This window comes from Pimephales promelas, chromosome 4 (assembly GCF_988280905.1).
Source record: "Pimephales promelas chromosome 4, fPimPro1.hap1.1, whole genome shotgun sequence".
NCBI lineage: Eukaryota > Metazoa > Chordata > Actinopteri > Cypriniformes > Leuciscidae > Pimephales > Pimephales promelas.
The window spans coordinates 19,762,298-19,780,098 of record NC_142772.1 but is presented as its reverse complement, the minus strand read 5'-3'; the positions used below and the strand labels follow the sequence as shown (position 1 = coordinate 19,780,098).

The 17,801-nt window shown below is 38.5% G+C and overlaps 1 protein-coding gene across 3 annotated transcripts in view; it reads right to left on the bottom strand.

Annotated features, from left to right (window-relative positions):
* mamdc2a (MAM domain containing 2a) overlaps positions 1-16,388 on the bottom strand; it is a 23,911-nt gene extending 7,523 nt beyond the window's left edge. Inside the window, exons 1-7 of one of the 3 annotated variants that reach the window (XM_039661769.2) lie at positions 16,163-16,388; positions 15,832-15,951; positions 9,196-9,446; positions 7,242-7,326; positions 6,220-6,357; positions 5,780-6,036; positions 1,963-2,056 (exon numbers count right to left, since the gene is read on the bottom strand). In XM_039661769.2, coding sequence (XP_039517703.2) covers positions 1,963-2,056; positions 5,780-6,036; positions 6,220-6,357; positions 7,242-7,326; positions 9,196-9,446; positions 15,832-15,951; positions 16,163-16,193 — 976 coding nt within the window. In that variant the 5' untranslated portion in view covers positions 16,194-16,388. The remainder of the gene's footprint in view (positions 1-1,962; positions 2,057-5,779; positions 6,037-6,219; positions 6,358-7,241; positions 7,327-9,195; positions 9,447-15,831; positions 15,952-16,162) is intronic. The other 2 variants (XM_039661767.2, XM_039661768.2) reach the window with 2 other exon arrangements.
* Between the last annotated feature and the right edge of the window lie 1,413 nt (positions 16,389-17,801).

Sequence of the window (17,801 nt, the reverse complement as noted above, 5' to 3'; positions counted from 1 at the left end):
GGCGTTTCACTCAGTTGCTGCAGGCAGAAAACAAAAGAATAGGGAGTATCATCAGCTAAACTTGGAATGGCTCAATGATTTACTACAGAGCAAGTACTGAATGCAATCAAATATTAGTGTACAAATGATTGGCAAAACATTCATGCATTTAAGGGTTAAAGTAAGGGATTTCTGAGAAATATTGTTTGAAAACTGAAATCAACACCATGAATATTTTCTAGATATCTGTTCTAGTGTCTGCTTAAAAAAGTGCTTATACATAGTCCCGGCTGTGTAAATAGGAGAACAAATAAACAAAATGGATTAACCGATCAGACTAAGCACCAAAAATTTTTTGCAGCCAATCAGAAATAGGGGTACATATGCTCATTAAGGGGGAGGAGAAAGACTATAGAAAGAGAGATGGCTAAGATATTACCAAAGAGGTAGAATGTCAGAGGAATACAATTGGAAGAAGAAGGCTTACGATCAGGCAAGGGCTAAGACCGCATTAATTTTGAAAAAGCTTTCTAGAGCTGGAGAGACGTTAGGGAGTAGGAAGGCCTAAAAATCGGTTGCCTTGTTTCTGCTCGATACATGAGTAACACTGGTTTTGCCATGTTTCACAGTACCAAAATACATAGCTGTCAACCCTCAACCCCATAGCTGTTTTTTCCGGGTTTCTCACGTATTTTAGCTCTTTTCCCGCTGTCTTCCCGTTTGAGTATTTTCCCGTAAAATATACCGTATTTTTACTCTCTGATTGTGTGAGACGTACGGGCTCGGACAGATTCGGCTTGAAGTCGTTTATCCTCGGATGCGGTGCCGCGCGCGCTGGCCGGAGACACACTGGCTGCGTGGCGTGTCCGTTTTTATTGCACGCTGCCTGCGTGACACGCGCGTCTCCAGAAAACGCGTGCATGCTTGAAATAGAACTGACGCCTATTTTTCACGCGACAGGCAAGCGTGTTTCTTTGCCTGGAATTTCTTTGCGTTTCCAGGCAAAAAAAAAAAAAAATAGGAAACGATGTTTAGGCTAGCTGAATGTAATTTTGTACTCGAATACATATTAATACATTACATTTTGATGTTTGAAAGTCTAGGTTTTTACATAAATTCAGATATCAATGTAATTTAAACAAATAATAATTATTATAAATAGATTTTCAAATATATAAAATCTATTTTCTTTTTTTCCATTTGTTTCTTAAGCTCTTAACAATGTTATTACATGAAGAAGAAAAAAAAACTTGAAAAAAAAAAACGTTCTGGGCCTATAGGAGGATATAAAGATAGGATAGTGTGTCTTCTGAGTGATGGTCCACCATCAGGCTAAATAGGCTCTTTAAAGCTACACAAAATGTGTAAATGTAATTAAAATAAACAGACAGCCCACTTCCCTATTTTGCGGATTTTGGAAGATGTGTGATAGGCTAAATGTTGAAATTGTTGTCCAAATGCTATAGAGCAACACACGCTAATCCAAATGTAGATTTTTTTCCCTTTAAATGACACTGTCTCTTTCTCTCTCACACATAGGCTAGTTATGAACACCTTAGACTTTTAAGGATTGTGCTTTATTTTTAAAGTTTGTGGGTGAGAATCGTGCAAAAAAAAAAATCCCTTCTTTTGGGGATGGATTCCGGGAAAACTCCCTTATTTTCAATGTTCAATGACAGCTATGCCAAAATATGCTGATGTATAATTTGCTGTTGTTGTTGAATCAAGGCTGATTCATCCATACTTGGGCAATTCCTGTGTTGCATAGCATATTCATTATAATGTAAAATTGTCATTGCCAAGAGACTGACAGGTTATGATGTATTGGTGTCAAGTTGTCATAACAAAAACATCTCAAACAATGTCATATTTGCATATTATGTGTCATCTCATGATTATGAAAGTGTCATGTCAGTCTTATGCACACCCCTTCAAGTAAAATGTTACCGTTTAGGCCTTATTATGCATCAAAACCGTACTGACCTGTCTCTGTGTGGCAAAACTCTGATGAGAAAGAAATGTCATCCAGAGCAACATATCCACCACGGGCACTGTTGAACGCCACCTCAAACACCACCTGGTAATCCAAACATACCAATCAATCTTAATCAGACAAATGAAGCACCCAACATGAAGGAATAGTCCCCAAAATGATTCATTCATTTTGAAAACTGAAAAAAGTTTTAAATAGATTTAGTTTGTAACTCAGTGTAAAAGCATTTTTTTAAAACACTACAAGGTTCAAAGAGTGGTGCATTAGTAGTAACACTTCAGACGGTGAACTCATCTGCTGGAGAGGATCTCCAGACTCCACACACACTCTCACTCTCATTATTTACATTGTCTCCCAGAGTTGGCTGCTTACACTCAAACATGACAGCCACAGCGCTAGCTCTTCACTTCATGTTTATACTATTCCTACAGATGCAAAATAAACACTCCCATTTTCCCCAGTACAGAGATGATGTTATGTATGGTTGGAAATAGATCAATCTTGAACTATATTTGAAAATTACAAAAGGTATCTATTACCATTATTACAGTTCATAATCAAAGCAATGATCAGTTTTCAGTAGAACTATTTATATTTGATTTGGTTACAGAAAATATACATCTTTAAAACCTGTTAAAAACCGGTAGAAAGTGGCCAGTTAAGAAATCTGTAGTAGAGGCGAAGGCTGCCCTTCAAATTGGTGATATCATGGGACAGGTACAGCATGGAAGAGGGGGGTTTGGGCTCAGTTTAGCTCATCCTAAATGGCACAAGGCAGGCTCAGCAGAGGAAGCTGGTAGTCAACGAGGTGCGAAAGCAGGAGGAGGGGATGAGGTGCATAAAGGTCATTTGAGAGTGGATGAGATGGGAGAGTTTGGAACAATGCAAGATGGGCTGGCAAGACCTTTGGGTCTGGTAAGAGAGTAGGATCAGTTTCCTTATCAGGTCAATGTATGATGTTCTCCCATCACCGCAGAACCTAAACCTCTGGGTAGGAGAGGATCCCTCTTGTCCTTTGTGTTCAAGAGGAAACACAAAGGCCACATTAAGGCACATTTTGACAGGATGTAAGGTGGCTCTCCAAGGTCGGTTTACTTGGCGCCATGACCAAGTACTGTAATGTTTGGCTTTAGCATTGGAAGGCAGGCGCAACATGACCAATAAGTTGCCACCTGTTCTAGCAAAACATTACACACAGAAGACAATATTCCTCAGCCCAGGTGAGCAACTACTAAGAAAAGGTCTTAAAACCAATTCTCCCCCAGGAAACTGGAAGCTGCTAGGGACTGGAAGATGCTGGCTGATCTTCATCAACGGCTTATTTTTCCACCTGAGATAGCCACCACTAATCTCAGACCAGATATTGTTTTGTTGTCTGGACGCATTGTTCAACTGATAGGGTTAAGAGTGCCATAGGAGGATGCTGTAGATGAGGCATATGAGAGGAAGAAAATGCGGTATGCTCATCTGGCCACTGAGGCAGAGCAGCGAGGATGGAGAGTCCAGGTTTATCCAGTGGAAGTGGGTTGTCGAGGATTTGTGGCACACTCTACAACCCGGTTCCTCAGAGACGTCGGATTCAGTGGCCAAGAGTTGCGTCACACAGTAAAGAACTTGTCTGAGGCAGCAGAGAGGAGCAGAAACTGGCTGTGGTTGAGACGGCAATATTCTGGCTGGCTGTGAACAGGCTGTCACTGTCACGGGGTGGGTGGAGGCAGACGAACAGGCAGAGTCCAAAAAGCTCCAATACAAAAGGTTTAATCACAAAATAACAGGATACAGGCAGGCGGAACACAGGGTAACATTAACATTGATCGACCAAGACAGACTGAAGGAGGGAGAACTAAATACACAGAGGAATCAGGACTAATGAGGTGCAAACAGGTGAAACAGATGAAACAGGACACTGAACGGGAGGCTGATGAGGGAGTGAGTTCAGGTGTGCAGACGAGAGGATCATGGGAAGTGTAGTGCAGGAAACGCAGACAGGATGGTGCAGACGCAGACTGTGACAGTCACGCTACGGTTTCGTAGAATTCTTGACAAACTCAAAGAGTCGGTTGGTTTATTTGTATAGTTTGCATAGTAATTACAATTATTACGTTCCTGTGTATATTGCGTGAATGAGGGTTGGTGTTTGGGCAGATATTGTGTTTTCGGTAGGTAGTATGCCTTACGGAACTGTTGCCACTGAACCTACTTTAACAAAGACGTCCTTAGTCAAACGGGTTGGCATGTATGGTTGGGTTGTGGAGAGATTTTAAGATTGTGGTTAGGTCACATGTAAACTACGAGGAACGAGCAAACACAGCAGCAGGAGGGATGTAAAGGTCAGTAAGCTGGGCTTAGTTGAGTGGGGGACGGAGGGGGGTGACTCTAGGACGCCAGAGTCACTGTCAAGTCCAAGTTCAAGTCCAGAGATGTCCCCTACTCGGCTGTTGTCGTACTGGTCCACTCGGGAGACCACACTGTAGTTGCAGCAGTTGTGTGTGCTGATGTGCCAAGTACACTACAGTTGTTAACACCGGACAGAAGGAGATTCACATCACCATATGGAAGGAAGCGTAAATGGATGGAGAAGCATAGGTTACTGTAAAGCTACGTCTTAGTTTGTGCTTATCTTGGCGAAAGCCGAGTACAAATCAACATGAAGTTTTAACATCTACTCTCGTGTAATGGAAATCATAACTGACCCCAAACGTATGAACAAGAGTCAGTGAGGTTTTTTGGGGGGGGATTTGGCAAAAATGTATACTCCATGAATGCATTAAATTGGTCGGTAAAGACTATACACATACATGCATATATATATATATATATATATATATATTTCCATTCAAAGAATATTGAAAAAAAGCAACTGCTTTCAACAATGGTAGAAAAACAATAACATTCAAAACAACAATACTGAAAGGCCATGTGAGACTGAAGTGCTGGCTGCTGGAAATTCAGCAAAATATTTAAAGATCATACCAACCCCAAACTTCTGAATGACAGTGTATATTCCAATTAGTTACGAATCTCATAATATGAATATTAGTCTAAGTTAGTGACATTCATTACTAACTGAATGTACATTAACAAAAATGTGCAAATCTATTATTGAAAATTATTGCAAAAGTGTTAGCCATTCATCTACTCGAGTTCAAAATATATTTCTATAGAGGGTGTAAAGAACCCTTCATAGAACATTAATTCATAATTGTTTGACTTAAACTTGCCATCTATAACATGACATAAGTCTGCACAACGTCTTATATATGTTAACCGTGCAATAGGCCCCTTTTATAAATTGGTGCAAGTCTTGTTAGGATAGTGTTCTTGTGTATACATGTGGGAACTGCAGCTCTTAAGCCATGATAGTGTATTTGCAAATGGCTTTAGTATGTTTTGGGTAGTTAAAACTTGTAATATATATTAAAGTAGAAAGCTTACATATAGATAATACCAACATGTGAATGTTCTGTAATGCATTCATGCATTTGCTGTGACCTGTAGTGCAGAACATGAGCAAAAAGATGTGAAGAAAAAAGGTGGATTCATCCCAGGCTGAAATACCTGTTGAGTTTAATTTTACTTTATAAAGAGACTATTTTAAATTAACAACGATTTAATTTTTTTAATGGATTTTTATTTTTTGATGGAAACCAAATGCATTAAATGCACCTTAAAACGTATTAATTTTTGTAAATGTTTATTTTTTTCTATTCTGTTGACATATAGTTTATATTTAAAGAGGTGCTTTTGTCTAATGTCATCACTATCACGTGTCTCGCAATGCATTGATACATAAAAAACGTCACTGACCTCTAGAGGATGTGGTGCCTTTATATCCACTTGCACTAACTTCCAATTTGAGGTTGCATACACATCAGGTCTCCATATCTCTTCATAGTGGCCAAGCTGGTCCTTAGTGAAGACTGAGAAGAAATTCCCAATGGCTTGGTCCCGTTGGTAGTAAAATGACAAGCATCCTGCCATTGAACTGGTAGTCATTGGTGACACCAACTTGGCCACCTCTTGGAATCTTTTAGCATAAATTGAGTCCACATACATGTAGTGACCTAGTTCAGAGTGGAAAAAATAAACAAAGAATTGATTCACAAAGGACATTCCTCATGGTGAAAGAGTCAGCAAGCTCCAAACCAAGGGAATTGTGGGTTTAAAAAGCTATTGTCTTGTTGGAGAGCCTGGTTTGATTCATTCCAGCTCCAAGTGTGCAGTATTCTGTCAGTCTGTATTATTACCTCTTTCATTGTTCATGGTGTGGTCATCTGGAAGGTTTGACTGAGGGTCCCGGGCCAAACTCCCACCCACATACCAGTTCACATTGGGATTCCACTGATTGCTGTAACCACACAAGTGATGTTCCTCAAAGTTGCACTCTAAACAGAAATTAGAGATTATCATTATCATGTTTTGGGGAATGGGCATTAACTGCATTCGCACAAAGAGTGGTGGTATAGCAAGGTACGTTCAAATCTACCCTGCTAACCAATGAGGTTTGTGTGCAGTGTCTTATTTTCAGATTTTCTTGCAAGGGGTTTTAACAAATAACTATTTCATTATTTTTTTTAACAAAATGCAATGAAATTAAATCAGAAGACTTGGAATGTAGCACATAAATGTTATCGACTGCTGTTCCCTCTCGGCATACATCATGACCGACGAATAGGAATCTCGCTAGAGAGGCCAATCTACTTTTGAGTGAAACTAAACGAGCGAATGCATCCTTTGCATCAAGCATTCAGCCATGCAGCACGGGTATATAATGAGCAGGAGGTGCGACTGCACTTCAGCTTTTTGCTTCGGAGACAAGAGTTTCGATGCTGTTCTCTTCAGTGGAGCTGTTTATATTACACCAACAAGCTCTCAAGGAGGATTTCTCACGTCTGGTGTGGGCAATACAGCGCAGCAGTGTGGACAACAGCGCACAACAGGCTGCAAATCTCCCTGTCTGTGGTCGCTGCGACCATTGAACATGCTGATGCAGTCTACGTGGATGAGTCATATACCCATTGTGGGAAGACGACCATCTTGGAGCTACGGTCAAGACTCTTGTTCATCATTTATTATTAAATCAGATCAACTTTCACTAAGGGGGGTGCACATGATTTTCTACTTTCAAAGTAGGGTGTGATTTTAGAAAAACAAAATAAAACTACTTAATTAGCATAACATGGTGTTCCTGCAAAAAGTTTGGATTTTTAAAGCATCATGAATGCTTTGTCCATTGTACTGGTTAAGAGTATAAAATCTGAAGACTTACCTATACAGTATCCAGGGATGATGTGTATTTCAAAAACAGCAATGCTATTTCCCATTCCTCTGCTGGGTTTAGCCTCAAATAATAGCTAAAAGCAAAAGTCAAAAAGTAATAAACAAAACAGTTTGGGAAGCAACAGTTAAATATGCACCGATTGCTATCGATTCAACAGACAAAAAAAAGTTGATTTTATTATCCAAAACCTATAAAACAATCTTTATCTAACTCATTGTGACAGGGCATAACCTCTTCACTCTCTTTCAGTGATCATAAATCAAACACAGCTGCTTCAGTTTTACACACAGTCTAATTTTAGAGTAAATATAACATCAGAAGGTTTACATCACACATCTCAAGACAAAACTAGCATAATAGATCCACTTTCTTTCCAGTCATAATTCATTACACTTGTTATTAAACAAAGTCCATTTATATTCCTTTGTTTATAAAGGGCAAGTATTACGCTCAGTCTACACTCTTAGAAAAAAGGGTTCAATGGGGTTCTGTGTATGTAGCATAGGGTTCTTTACTCAACTCCAAAGGAAAATTTATGCTAAAAGAGGTTCTATAATGACAAGAAAGAACCCTTTTGGCACAGAGGTTCTTTATAGGCTATTATTCATTCATATATTACATTATTCTGCAACATTTTGTAGTTGTAATTAAAGGGTTAGTTCACCCAAAAATGAAAATTCTGTCAGTATTTACTCACCCTCATGTTGTTCCAACCCCGTAAGACCTTCGTTCATCTCCGGAACACAAATTAAGATATTTAAGATATTAAGATCGCTCCTGCATACAGTCCATAGGCTTCTTGAGGGACTGGCTCTTGCTGTCCTCGAAAAGTCATTAAAGACATTGTTAAAATAGTCCAAGTGACTACAGGGGCTCAATCTTAAATTTATCAAACGACGAGACTTTTGTGCGCAAAAAAACAACAAAAATAACGACTTTATTTCAACTATTCGTTTATTTCTCCCTCTGCGCGAGTCAGGTTACTAGTTTAATAGCGTAAGCTTCTGTTATTGTACGTCACACGCATCACACACACATGACCAGCGTCGGCCAATAGTGAGCCTACGTGTGACGTAGCTCTACGCAATCACACTACGTTAACTGACTTACAGGCTCATGGAGAAGGAAGTGAATAGTTGAAATAAAGTCGTTATTTTTGTTGTTTTTTTGCGCACAAAAGTGTTCTCGTCGTTTGATAAACTTAAGATTGAGCCCCTGTAGTCACTTGGACTATTTTAACGATGTCTTTAATGACTTTTCGGGGACAGCAAGAGCCAGTCCCTCAAGAAGCCTATGGACTGTATGCAGGAGCGATCTTAATATCTTAAATATCTTAATTTGTGTTCCGAAGATGAACGAAGGTCTTACGAAGTTGGAACAACATGAGGGTGAGTAAATACTGACAGAATTTTCATTTTTGGGTGAACTAACCCTTTAAATTATTGTTTATTAAATTGTTGTAGTAACTTAATGTCATATTTTAATCATGATGATTTTTGGAAGATAAAAACTCAAATGTCACTCTTCGTGTGATATTGATTAATTACATTTTTTAACCCCCATATCTTGAATTTTCTGATCATCCACATGCATTGCATTTTAGGGGTTCCAAATACGTAGCGCTTTGGAAAACTTTTAAGGTTCTATATAGAACCTTTTCTTCTAAGAGTGTATCTTTCCAAATGTAATTCCTCAAAACACAGAATTACTATTAGTGTAGTAAAATAGAACAAGTGCTTGTCTGATCAAGGGAGAGACATATCCTCTGTAGTATTTACAAAGGGCTCTTTTGTTCACTTAGCTCCACTCAAAATCTCTTTTAAGCTAAGGTCCTCTAGCAAACTATGAATAGTCTCGACTACATTATGTCACATACACTACCCCCTCATTTCCTTCCTTAGCATTCAAACACAGAAGTGACTGTGCCATGTCAGCCAGATACCTGGAAAGCCCCAGACATATTACGGAGGTCCACGCTAGCAATGAGCCAACTGTCTGAGGGTCTCTCCGCCGTCCATAACACGTAGTCAAAGTTCTCGCCCTCGGGTCGCAAGTGCAGTTGAAGAGAGCCTGAGCCTGAGATCTGGTAGACCAACCGCATACAGCTCCAGTCTCTGAGCTCCAGCTCTGGGCTGACCAGGACATACTTTTCTTTCTCACCAAAAGATGAAGAATCTGCTGTGATGAAGCGACCTGAAAAAAAAAAAAAACCCAGAAGAGTCATAATTTCAATATTGGTGAGAACAGGAGATGTATTTAATAACATTTAGTTATGTTATTTTCATTGCAGGATAAAACAATGGATCTGGATTTTCAGATCCTGGAAGTCAAATCAATCTAATGATCCAGGATCTCACGGGGTCTTCAGTAATGAACAGAAACCTCTTAAAAACGTAATGAAATGAATGTGCGCCTGTTTCACCATTTTAAACTGTGTGTCAAAAAACAGGTGGGATCCGTCTCAGGTTCTCCAAAATGAAGTGCATGCAATCACAGCAAACGAAGACTTATGGGAAACTCAAGCGGTAATTTAACAGTCCATTTAGTCAAATTTAACAAAGCGACTGTTAAGAGCACAGGAATAGGTCACGGTCACTTTTAAAAGAAGAAATATTAGCTGTCCGAAATAAAGTAATCATGTACATTCATTGTGAATGTATCCAATTTCCTCTTGTTTAATCTGCATCAAACCTCGACATGATGTAAAAGTGTTTGCTGCCGTTAGCTTCAGTGATCTCGGATAGCTCCAGATGTTCTCATGGTGATTCATTCCAGGTGCCAGATGAAAACCAATGCCTTTTTTTCTTCTTTCTTTATGACCTCTTGCAAAAACACACCAAATTTCTACACTTTGGTTTGTCCCTCTTTTGTGGTTTCATATACAGTATTTAATCCTTGAGAAAATACCAATTGTTCATGTCCCACTTCTTTAGCCATGACATCAGCTTCTGAGGTAGGTGTTTAAAATAGTGAAGTCATGTCTTTTGTAAGGTCAATTGGAATTATTTCCCATTTTGTGTCTTCCCATCTCCTGTTTCTGTTACTACTGTAAAACAGGTCGCCATCTTAATTCAAGCATTCTGATGATGAAATCCAGCACACTATATGCATACCCTTCACATAAAAAAAAGAAAAATACTTTGGGATTAACCTAGTGTTTGATTAAAAAACCAAAGTATACTTTAGGCAAATTATTTATCCATTCCATGGTGAGAAAATACTATCCATCAAAGCAACAAAATATGCAGCGATAGCCTTTCCAGTGGTAATACTATGGGGAAATGATTCTGCATTTGGGGGGTCAAAATGAGAGAGGCATTTAGTGAAGAAACAAATACTCAAAAAATAAGTCAAAACTCACTGCAGCAGTTGTTATTCAATGGAATAGCCCACCTCCATCTGATTCTTAAGAAAAATAATTAAATGTTTGGATGAACTCTGTGAATGTCTCGGCATCTTCAAATACTTAAATGATTTCTACAGCTGCTGAAAACGGCTGGAGACACAAGGTCCCCAGATTCAGTTTTTTTCTCATAATTTCCATCTCAACTCCTTCTAGAAATGTTTTCTAACATTTATTGTTTTTGGCTGCCTGTTCATTTAATAAATGAATATGATTAATGCTCTAAATTATATTATTTAAAGGTATTGTTTTCTACACTCTTAGAAAAAAGGGTTCATTTGGGTTCTATATATGAGGTTATTCACTCAACTCCAAAGAACCTTTTATGCTAAAAGGTTATATAATGAAAAGAAAGAACCCTTTTTGGCAAAAGGGTTCTTTATAGGCTATTATTCATTCATATATGACATTATTCTGCAACTTTTTGTAGTTGTAATTAAATTATTGTTTATTAAACTATTGTAGTAACTTAATATTACATTTTAATCGTGCTGAGAAATACTAAAATGGCACTCTTCGTGTGATATTGATTAACTACATAAAATTATATAAATATATACATTTTCTAACTCCCATATCTTGAATTTTGTGATCATTCACATGCATTCATAGGGTCGTGATGTTTGTCAATAATATGCAATATTTAACCTGGAAAGGACAAAACAAATGATAATGAATGAACCCAAAAGGTTCCATATAGAACCTTTTTCAAGGGTTCTTATTATTGAACCCAATTAAAAAGGGTTCTGTATACCTTTCAGGGGTTCCAAATACGTAGCGCTGATAGAACCTTTTCTTCTAAGAGTGTATGCTGTAATCATAGCAAAGATAGGCACACAGTCTGATAACAGTAGCACAGGCCTTCATCTTTTTTATAAAATAACAGAAACGTTATATGGCAAACAGATCATGGTCTGAATTCGTTCATCAAAATTTTGTAAAAGTTCCTTTATTTTCCTAAAACTAAGATGGGACTGTCTCTGCTGTGTTTCCAGTACAAAGTGTTGTCAAGGAAACCAAACAGAGACACACATTTGTTGCCCAGTCTTGTTTTATTGACCTGAGGGGAAAAACTCACTCCATAAGCAGGAGACACCAGACAACTGCCCACGGGATGTTCACTGGACTACACTTCTTTCAAGCAAATTTTCCCCACAACAGCTGAGCCAATCCAGTTGTACAACAGCCATCATAGTTTTTGGCAGAGGAAAAATTTAAGCAATGACAACAAAGCTTATTTTTAGAAAAGAGCGCAAACAGTTATGGAAAGTGCTCATTGTGCTTAAAGTACAATAATATTAAGGTAAATACAGTTAAAATGCAAGAAAAAATGTATTGCATGACAGCTGTCCTGCAACATGCATCTCGTGTTTTGCGAGATGGTGGACTGAGAAGAGTTATAGCATGCATAATCTGTGAAACATCTCTGGCCAGTGTAAAAGCCAATTAATAATCTTTAAAATCCTTAGTTCCAATCAACAGAGATCAGATAATGCCCCGTCATGTAGAGCAGGCTCACTTAACGAAGTGTAGATTACAACCATCAAGCCGTAAAGGGTTAGATCACCCCAAAATGAAAATTCTGTCATTAAATTCTCACCCTTTGTTGATCCAAACCCATAAGACCTCCGTTCATCTTGGGAACAAAAATGAAGATATTTTTGATGAAATCCAAGACCTTTCTGACCTCTCCAACGGCCACTTTCAAGACCCAGAGAAGTAGAAAGACATTGTTAAAATAGTCATCATAAAGACATCGTTAAAATAGTCCAGTTGTTTAACCTTAATATTATGACGAGAATACTTTTTTGGACTTAAATGAAGAATTTGAGTTACATTAACTATTTTAAAGATGACTTTATTACCTTTCTGGGCCTTGAAAGTCGCTGTTTCGTTTCTGTCTATGGAGAGGTCAGAAAGGTCTCGGATTTCATCACCATTTCTTCATTTGTGCTTCAAAGATGAACGAAGGTCTTATGGGAGTGGAATGACATGAGGGTGAGTAATTGTGGCGAGCAGGACGAGGTCGAGGGCTGTGGGATGACGGCACCGGTGATGTGATTACTAATGAGTGACACCTGTGCGACGCACCGGTCTCGTATCTCTCCAGGAGTGGAAGCATAAAAGCAGGAGTGACGACAGTGGAGATGAGGAACAGGCCTGAACTTATGTTGTGTTATGTTTTTATTATATGTGACAGCAGTCATCCATAAGGGGCTGCTGTCTACTTTCGTTTTGTATTTGTTTTATTTTATGCTATTAAATATTGTTGAATGTTCGCCGGTTTCCACCTCCGACTTTTTGGATGAACTATCCTTTTAAACATTGAAGAAAGTATACGGCAGAAATTTCTTACAAGTCCTGTATATACAGTATAATGATGCATTTCAATTCAATCACATTTTTTAACCAGTAATAACCAAGCGTGCCGTACAAACCCTCAAAAGTGAAGCCAAAACGTCTTGATCGCCCCCCTGTGACTGGTCCTAGTATAGGTCATAAACCCCACCTCCCCATGTTATTCAACGGGACACGAGACCAACTAAACAATTCAATGATCATTTTCCCAAAGATAGCTTCTTTCATTTACTGTAGTTTCCATCACGTTGATGTGATTCCAAGTGTTCGTTTTTAAAATAAGTTTGTTTTTAGTTAGTTATGTGATGATAAAATAACGCCGCTCTGACATCATGATTGACAGCTGTGATTGACAGGTTCACTGTGTGAGGTAGTCACTGAAGCACCAGCGGACTTTCTTTAATAATGTTGATTATGTGGTTAGTAGTTGTATTTACCTTATTTTAACGAGGTTCTGCAATCAGCAGACATCATTGGAGAGGAACGAAGCAGACAGAGGCCACTTAATGAAAGTGCGGGGCGTGTGCTTCTGTTTGATTCAGCGAGAATGAGGGCGCGGCCTTGATTTTGCGGCTTTACTTCCTGCTCATGACTGCGCATGTCTGGTCCCGAAAACTCAAGTGCGCAGACTCAAGTCCCAAGATGTCAGCGTCATATCGAGACACTGGCGGCTTCAGTTCTCTCTAATGGAAAAGAGCGAAGGGGCGTCGTCCATCTTTTTTTACAGTCTATGGTTAGAACATAAATTAAAGGATACATGGTGCACATGAAACCAGGAACCCATGTTACCACTGGTCATGAAGAGATGCTCCATATTTATGGCCAACAATTAGATTTTTTAAACTTGATATATGAAATTTGATTGGCTGCCGATAGTCATTTTTGTTTATTTGCACAATTTATTTTTCATGGCTTTATTAAGCACTTCCCCCGAAGAAGACATGTCAATTCGAATTTTCCTTGATCAAACTGTTTTTAAGGTTTTATTTGTAGCTAAAGATTTTAAAACAAATTGGCATGCATCCTCAGATTCAGAATGTCTGTGGTCCTCAGAAAAGGGTCAGTTAGTCAAAATGGGCAACGCCAGACTGTTTAATTGATTTACATCTTCAAAACGCCTAGTTATATCCAAAATATTTTTGTCATGAGGGTCTTGGAATGATATGCGCCAAGTTGTAAATGCTTGCATGTGCTGTGCTCTTTTCTGAATTTTCGACTAAAGAAAATGTGAATCTGCGCATTTCCTCTGCATTATGCGCATTATATTTTGAGGGTACCTCTTATTGTGTGCCAACTTTTTGCTGGGCCTAATACATGCCATGGTGTTCTACAAGCACAAAAGGTCACAAGTTTACTTCATCAGTATCTGAATAAACTGTTTCTACCTTGTACATTTGAACAAAAATTTGGCTTCAAGATAAAATGGCATCTAGTACATGAAATGTATATGTTAAAGGGATAGTTCACCTAAAAATAATAATTCTGTCATCATTTACTCACCCTCAATTTATGGGTGAATAAATTATGACAAAATTTTCATTTTTGAGTGAACTATCCCTTTAATTCTGAGAGTTTATTCGCATGTCAAGTGTTTCTTTTCAGGATATGCATATTTTCAAAATTGGCATTAAAATAGTTGTATGGAAACCCAGCTGGTTGTGCATATGTTCCGTTACCTTTCCCTACCCCACTAACTTACCGGATCCATCACACCATTGTTCCGGGACCTCATAGTTTACAAATTAACCACTAGTCCCGACCTCACGCATGTAAACACATCATCAAAGAGAAAAGATGTCCTTGCAAGAGGAAGGGGAAGTTATCTTGATTAAAGATTACAGGGCACATGCATTTTAAAAAATAATTATGTGCACAGAAAATTCATGTCATTTATCAACAACAACTGTTAAAAAACAACAACAATTGTCAATTTTTAATTCACAGTGACTTAAAGGATTTAATGATTTTGGAAAAATCTTAAAGGGATAGTTCAAAAACACTCAAAAATGAACATTCTGTCATTAATTACTTACCTTAATGTCGTTCCAAACCATAAGACTTTCGTTCGCCTTCCGAACACAAAGATTTCAAAATCTGAGAGCTTTCTGTCCCTCCATTGAAAACTACCACTTTGACTATTCAAAAAGTAAATGAAGAGATTGTAAAATTAATCCATATTATTTGAGTGGTTTAGGTCAAATTTTCAGAAGAGACTCAATCACTTATGATGAACAGGTTTAATTTAGACTTTTATTCACATATAAACATTGATCAGCGAACATAAGCTCAAGAGCAGACTGTGAAGCAGTAAGCAAGAGGGTCCAAACAGTAAGCAGGAATAAAATTAGAAAACAAACCTCTTGAAGCTCAAATGTGCAGCATAACATGAAAATGAACCTCATTGGTTCTTGCAAAAGCTCAAAAGTGCTGAATAAGTCGATGAATGTTTATGTGAATAAAAATTCAATCAAAGCAATTGTGATTCTTCAGAAAATGACTAGCATGTGGATTAGTTTTACAATCTCTTTATGAACTTTTTGAAGTGGCATTTCATGGCTATCAATGGAGGGACAGAAAGCTTTCAGATTTTATCAAAAATATCTTCATTTCTGTTCTGAAAATGAACGAAAGTCTTACGAAGTTTTGGAACGACATGATGGTGAGTAATTAATTATAATTGTCATTTTTGGATGAACTGTCCCTTTAAGTTTGAGACTTCTACAAGTTGCGGTCTCTGATGACCACTTTTAGAGCAGAAAGAGAATAATTGGAAAACCAGTAGCCTACATTCAAAACGTGCTTGGACCCTTCTCATACCTTCCTCGTTGATGGTCCAGGCAGCATGAGCGGGATCAGACGTGTAGCCGCAGCTGTCCGCGTCAAAACTGCACGAGCCGCGCAAAAGCTGCGTCTGAGCCCGCGTCAGAAGAGCGACTGCTGAGGATGACATAGCCTAACATCAGATAAACACTAAACTAACGTCTTAATGAGAGTTATCTCGCTCTGTTATAATAGGCTATGTTATGATATCCCAGATAGCTATTTCTGAGATACAAGTTCAGCAACGAACAAGTCCACGTTGAAACAACTTGCAGATGAATGCAAACAAACAATTACAGCTTTTCCATTAGGAAAAGTGATAACCTACCCAATAGGGTTGAGAAGTGAAGCAAACTCATGGCGAAATTTGCAGGGATGCTGGAGTGGAAGAGTGAATGTCCACTAACGCAGACTTCTTACAGCAGCGTGAGCACACAGCGCACTGTGGACGCTGCAATCACTCTCCATGCTTTGACTCTTGACTCAGTGCTGAACAGACAGTGGGAGGAGGGAGTGGTTGTTGAGGTTTCTATTTCAGAACAGGCAATGGATCTCCCTTAAGTAAAGAGTTTGCCACTGTGTAAACGTCTGCAGAAATGACATAAATGGCCAAATTCTAATCATGCAGGTAACGAGACTATTAAGAGTCAAGGGTATTTAAACTTGGGGTCTTTTTTAAGAAATGCAGCATTTTTTTGTTTTTGTAAACATCTTTAAATATCCTATTCAGGATAGTACTAAATAAAAATAACTTGCAATTTGTATGATCCCTCTTTGTTGAACTAATTAACATTTTAGGGGTATGTAAACTTTTGAGCAAATGAACAATTACAGGACAATTTCTAATCTCATTTTTGGATGTTATTTTCAATGGCCAATGGCAAGGTCAGGAAGTACCAGCACAACGTGCATGGTTCATGTAGTGGTCTGGTGGAGTTTAAAGCAACAAAGTCATTTTTCTTAAAAAAAAAAAAAAAAAAAAACTATGTACACTATGGTGGGAATGGGTTTTTATGTTAGGAACATTGTCTTCTCTCTTAATCTGCCTAATAAAATGGAATGGAATGGAATTGTTAACAACAGACCCAGTTGCAGGCTTTCAACAATCCTGTTGTGAGGCCGTTGCTCTTTACAGTAATATCCGGTAGGCACAAGATCCACAGAGCAACAAATCCACTGCATATGCACAAGGATTGTGGCAATTGCATGGTATCACACCTAGTGGAACTTTGTCCTCCGTGTAGAGGTTTCTCCTGTTACAGTAATATAACACCCAACGTCTCTAAAACAAAGAGAGAAAAAAAGAAGGAAAGAAACAATTAGCTTAAATATTGAGGAAAATATGTTCCTGAGGTGCAGTTTTTTATGTTCACTGAAAGGACTAGGTCTAATGCAGGACGATTCACTGCATGTTTACTGTGAATGCAATCTACTTGCACTGCATTTTAAAAATACTGTTTGATTGTGTCATATGAACTTTTTTATCTGCTGAGTATTCACTCAAATATATATGACATTTCACGAGTTCACACGTACATGAAATCAACTATAAATTTAATGCGTATTTGGCTTGCTGTCCGGGTGAGGGCTCCGAGCTCGGAATTTTGTCCGAACCCAGAGTACTCCCCCCTATACTGGGGTAGACCCATCCGATAGTGAGGTGATGGGGTGGTGGAGGGATGCTGAGAGAATTGTCGTGAGACAGGAGGTGAGAAGAAGCTTTATTTATACCGGCTTCCTCTTAAGTTGATTGGTTGATTACCTGAACATGCTCCTCCCAAACTTTGTTTGCATAAAACTTCATTTCACGAGTTCACACATACATGAAATCAAATATAAAACTTAATGCGTATTTGGCTTGCTGTCCGGGGGAGGGCTCCAAGCATGGAATTTTGCCCGAACCCAGAGTACTCCCCAAAAAAGCCAGGTAAGCGTGGGACAGCGAGCGTAGGAATAATTCCCCCCAA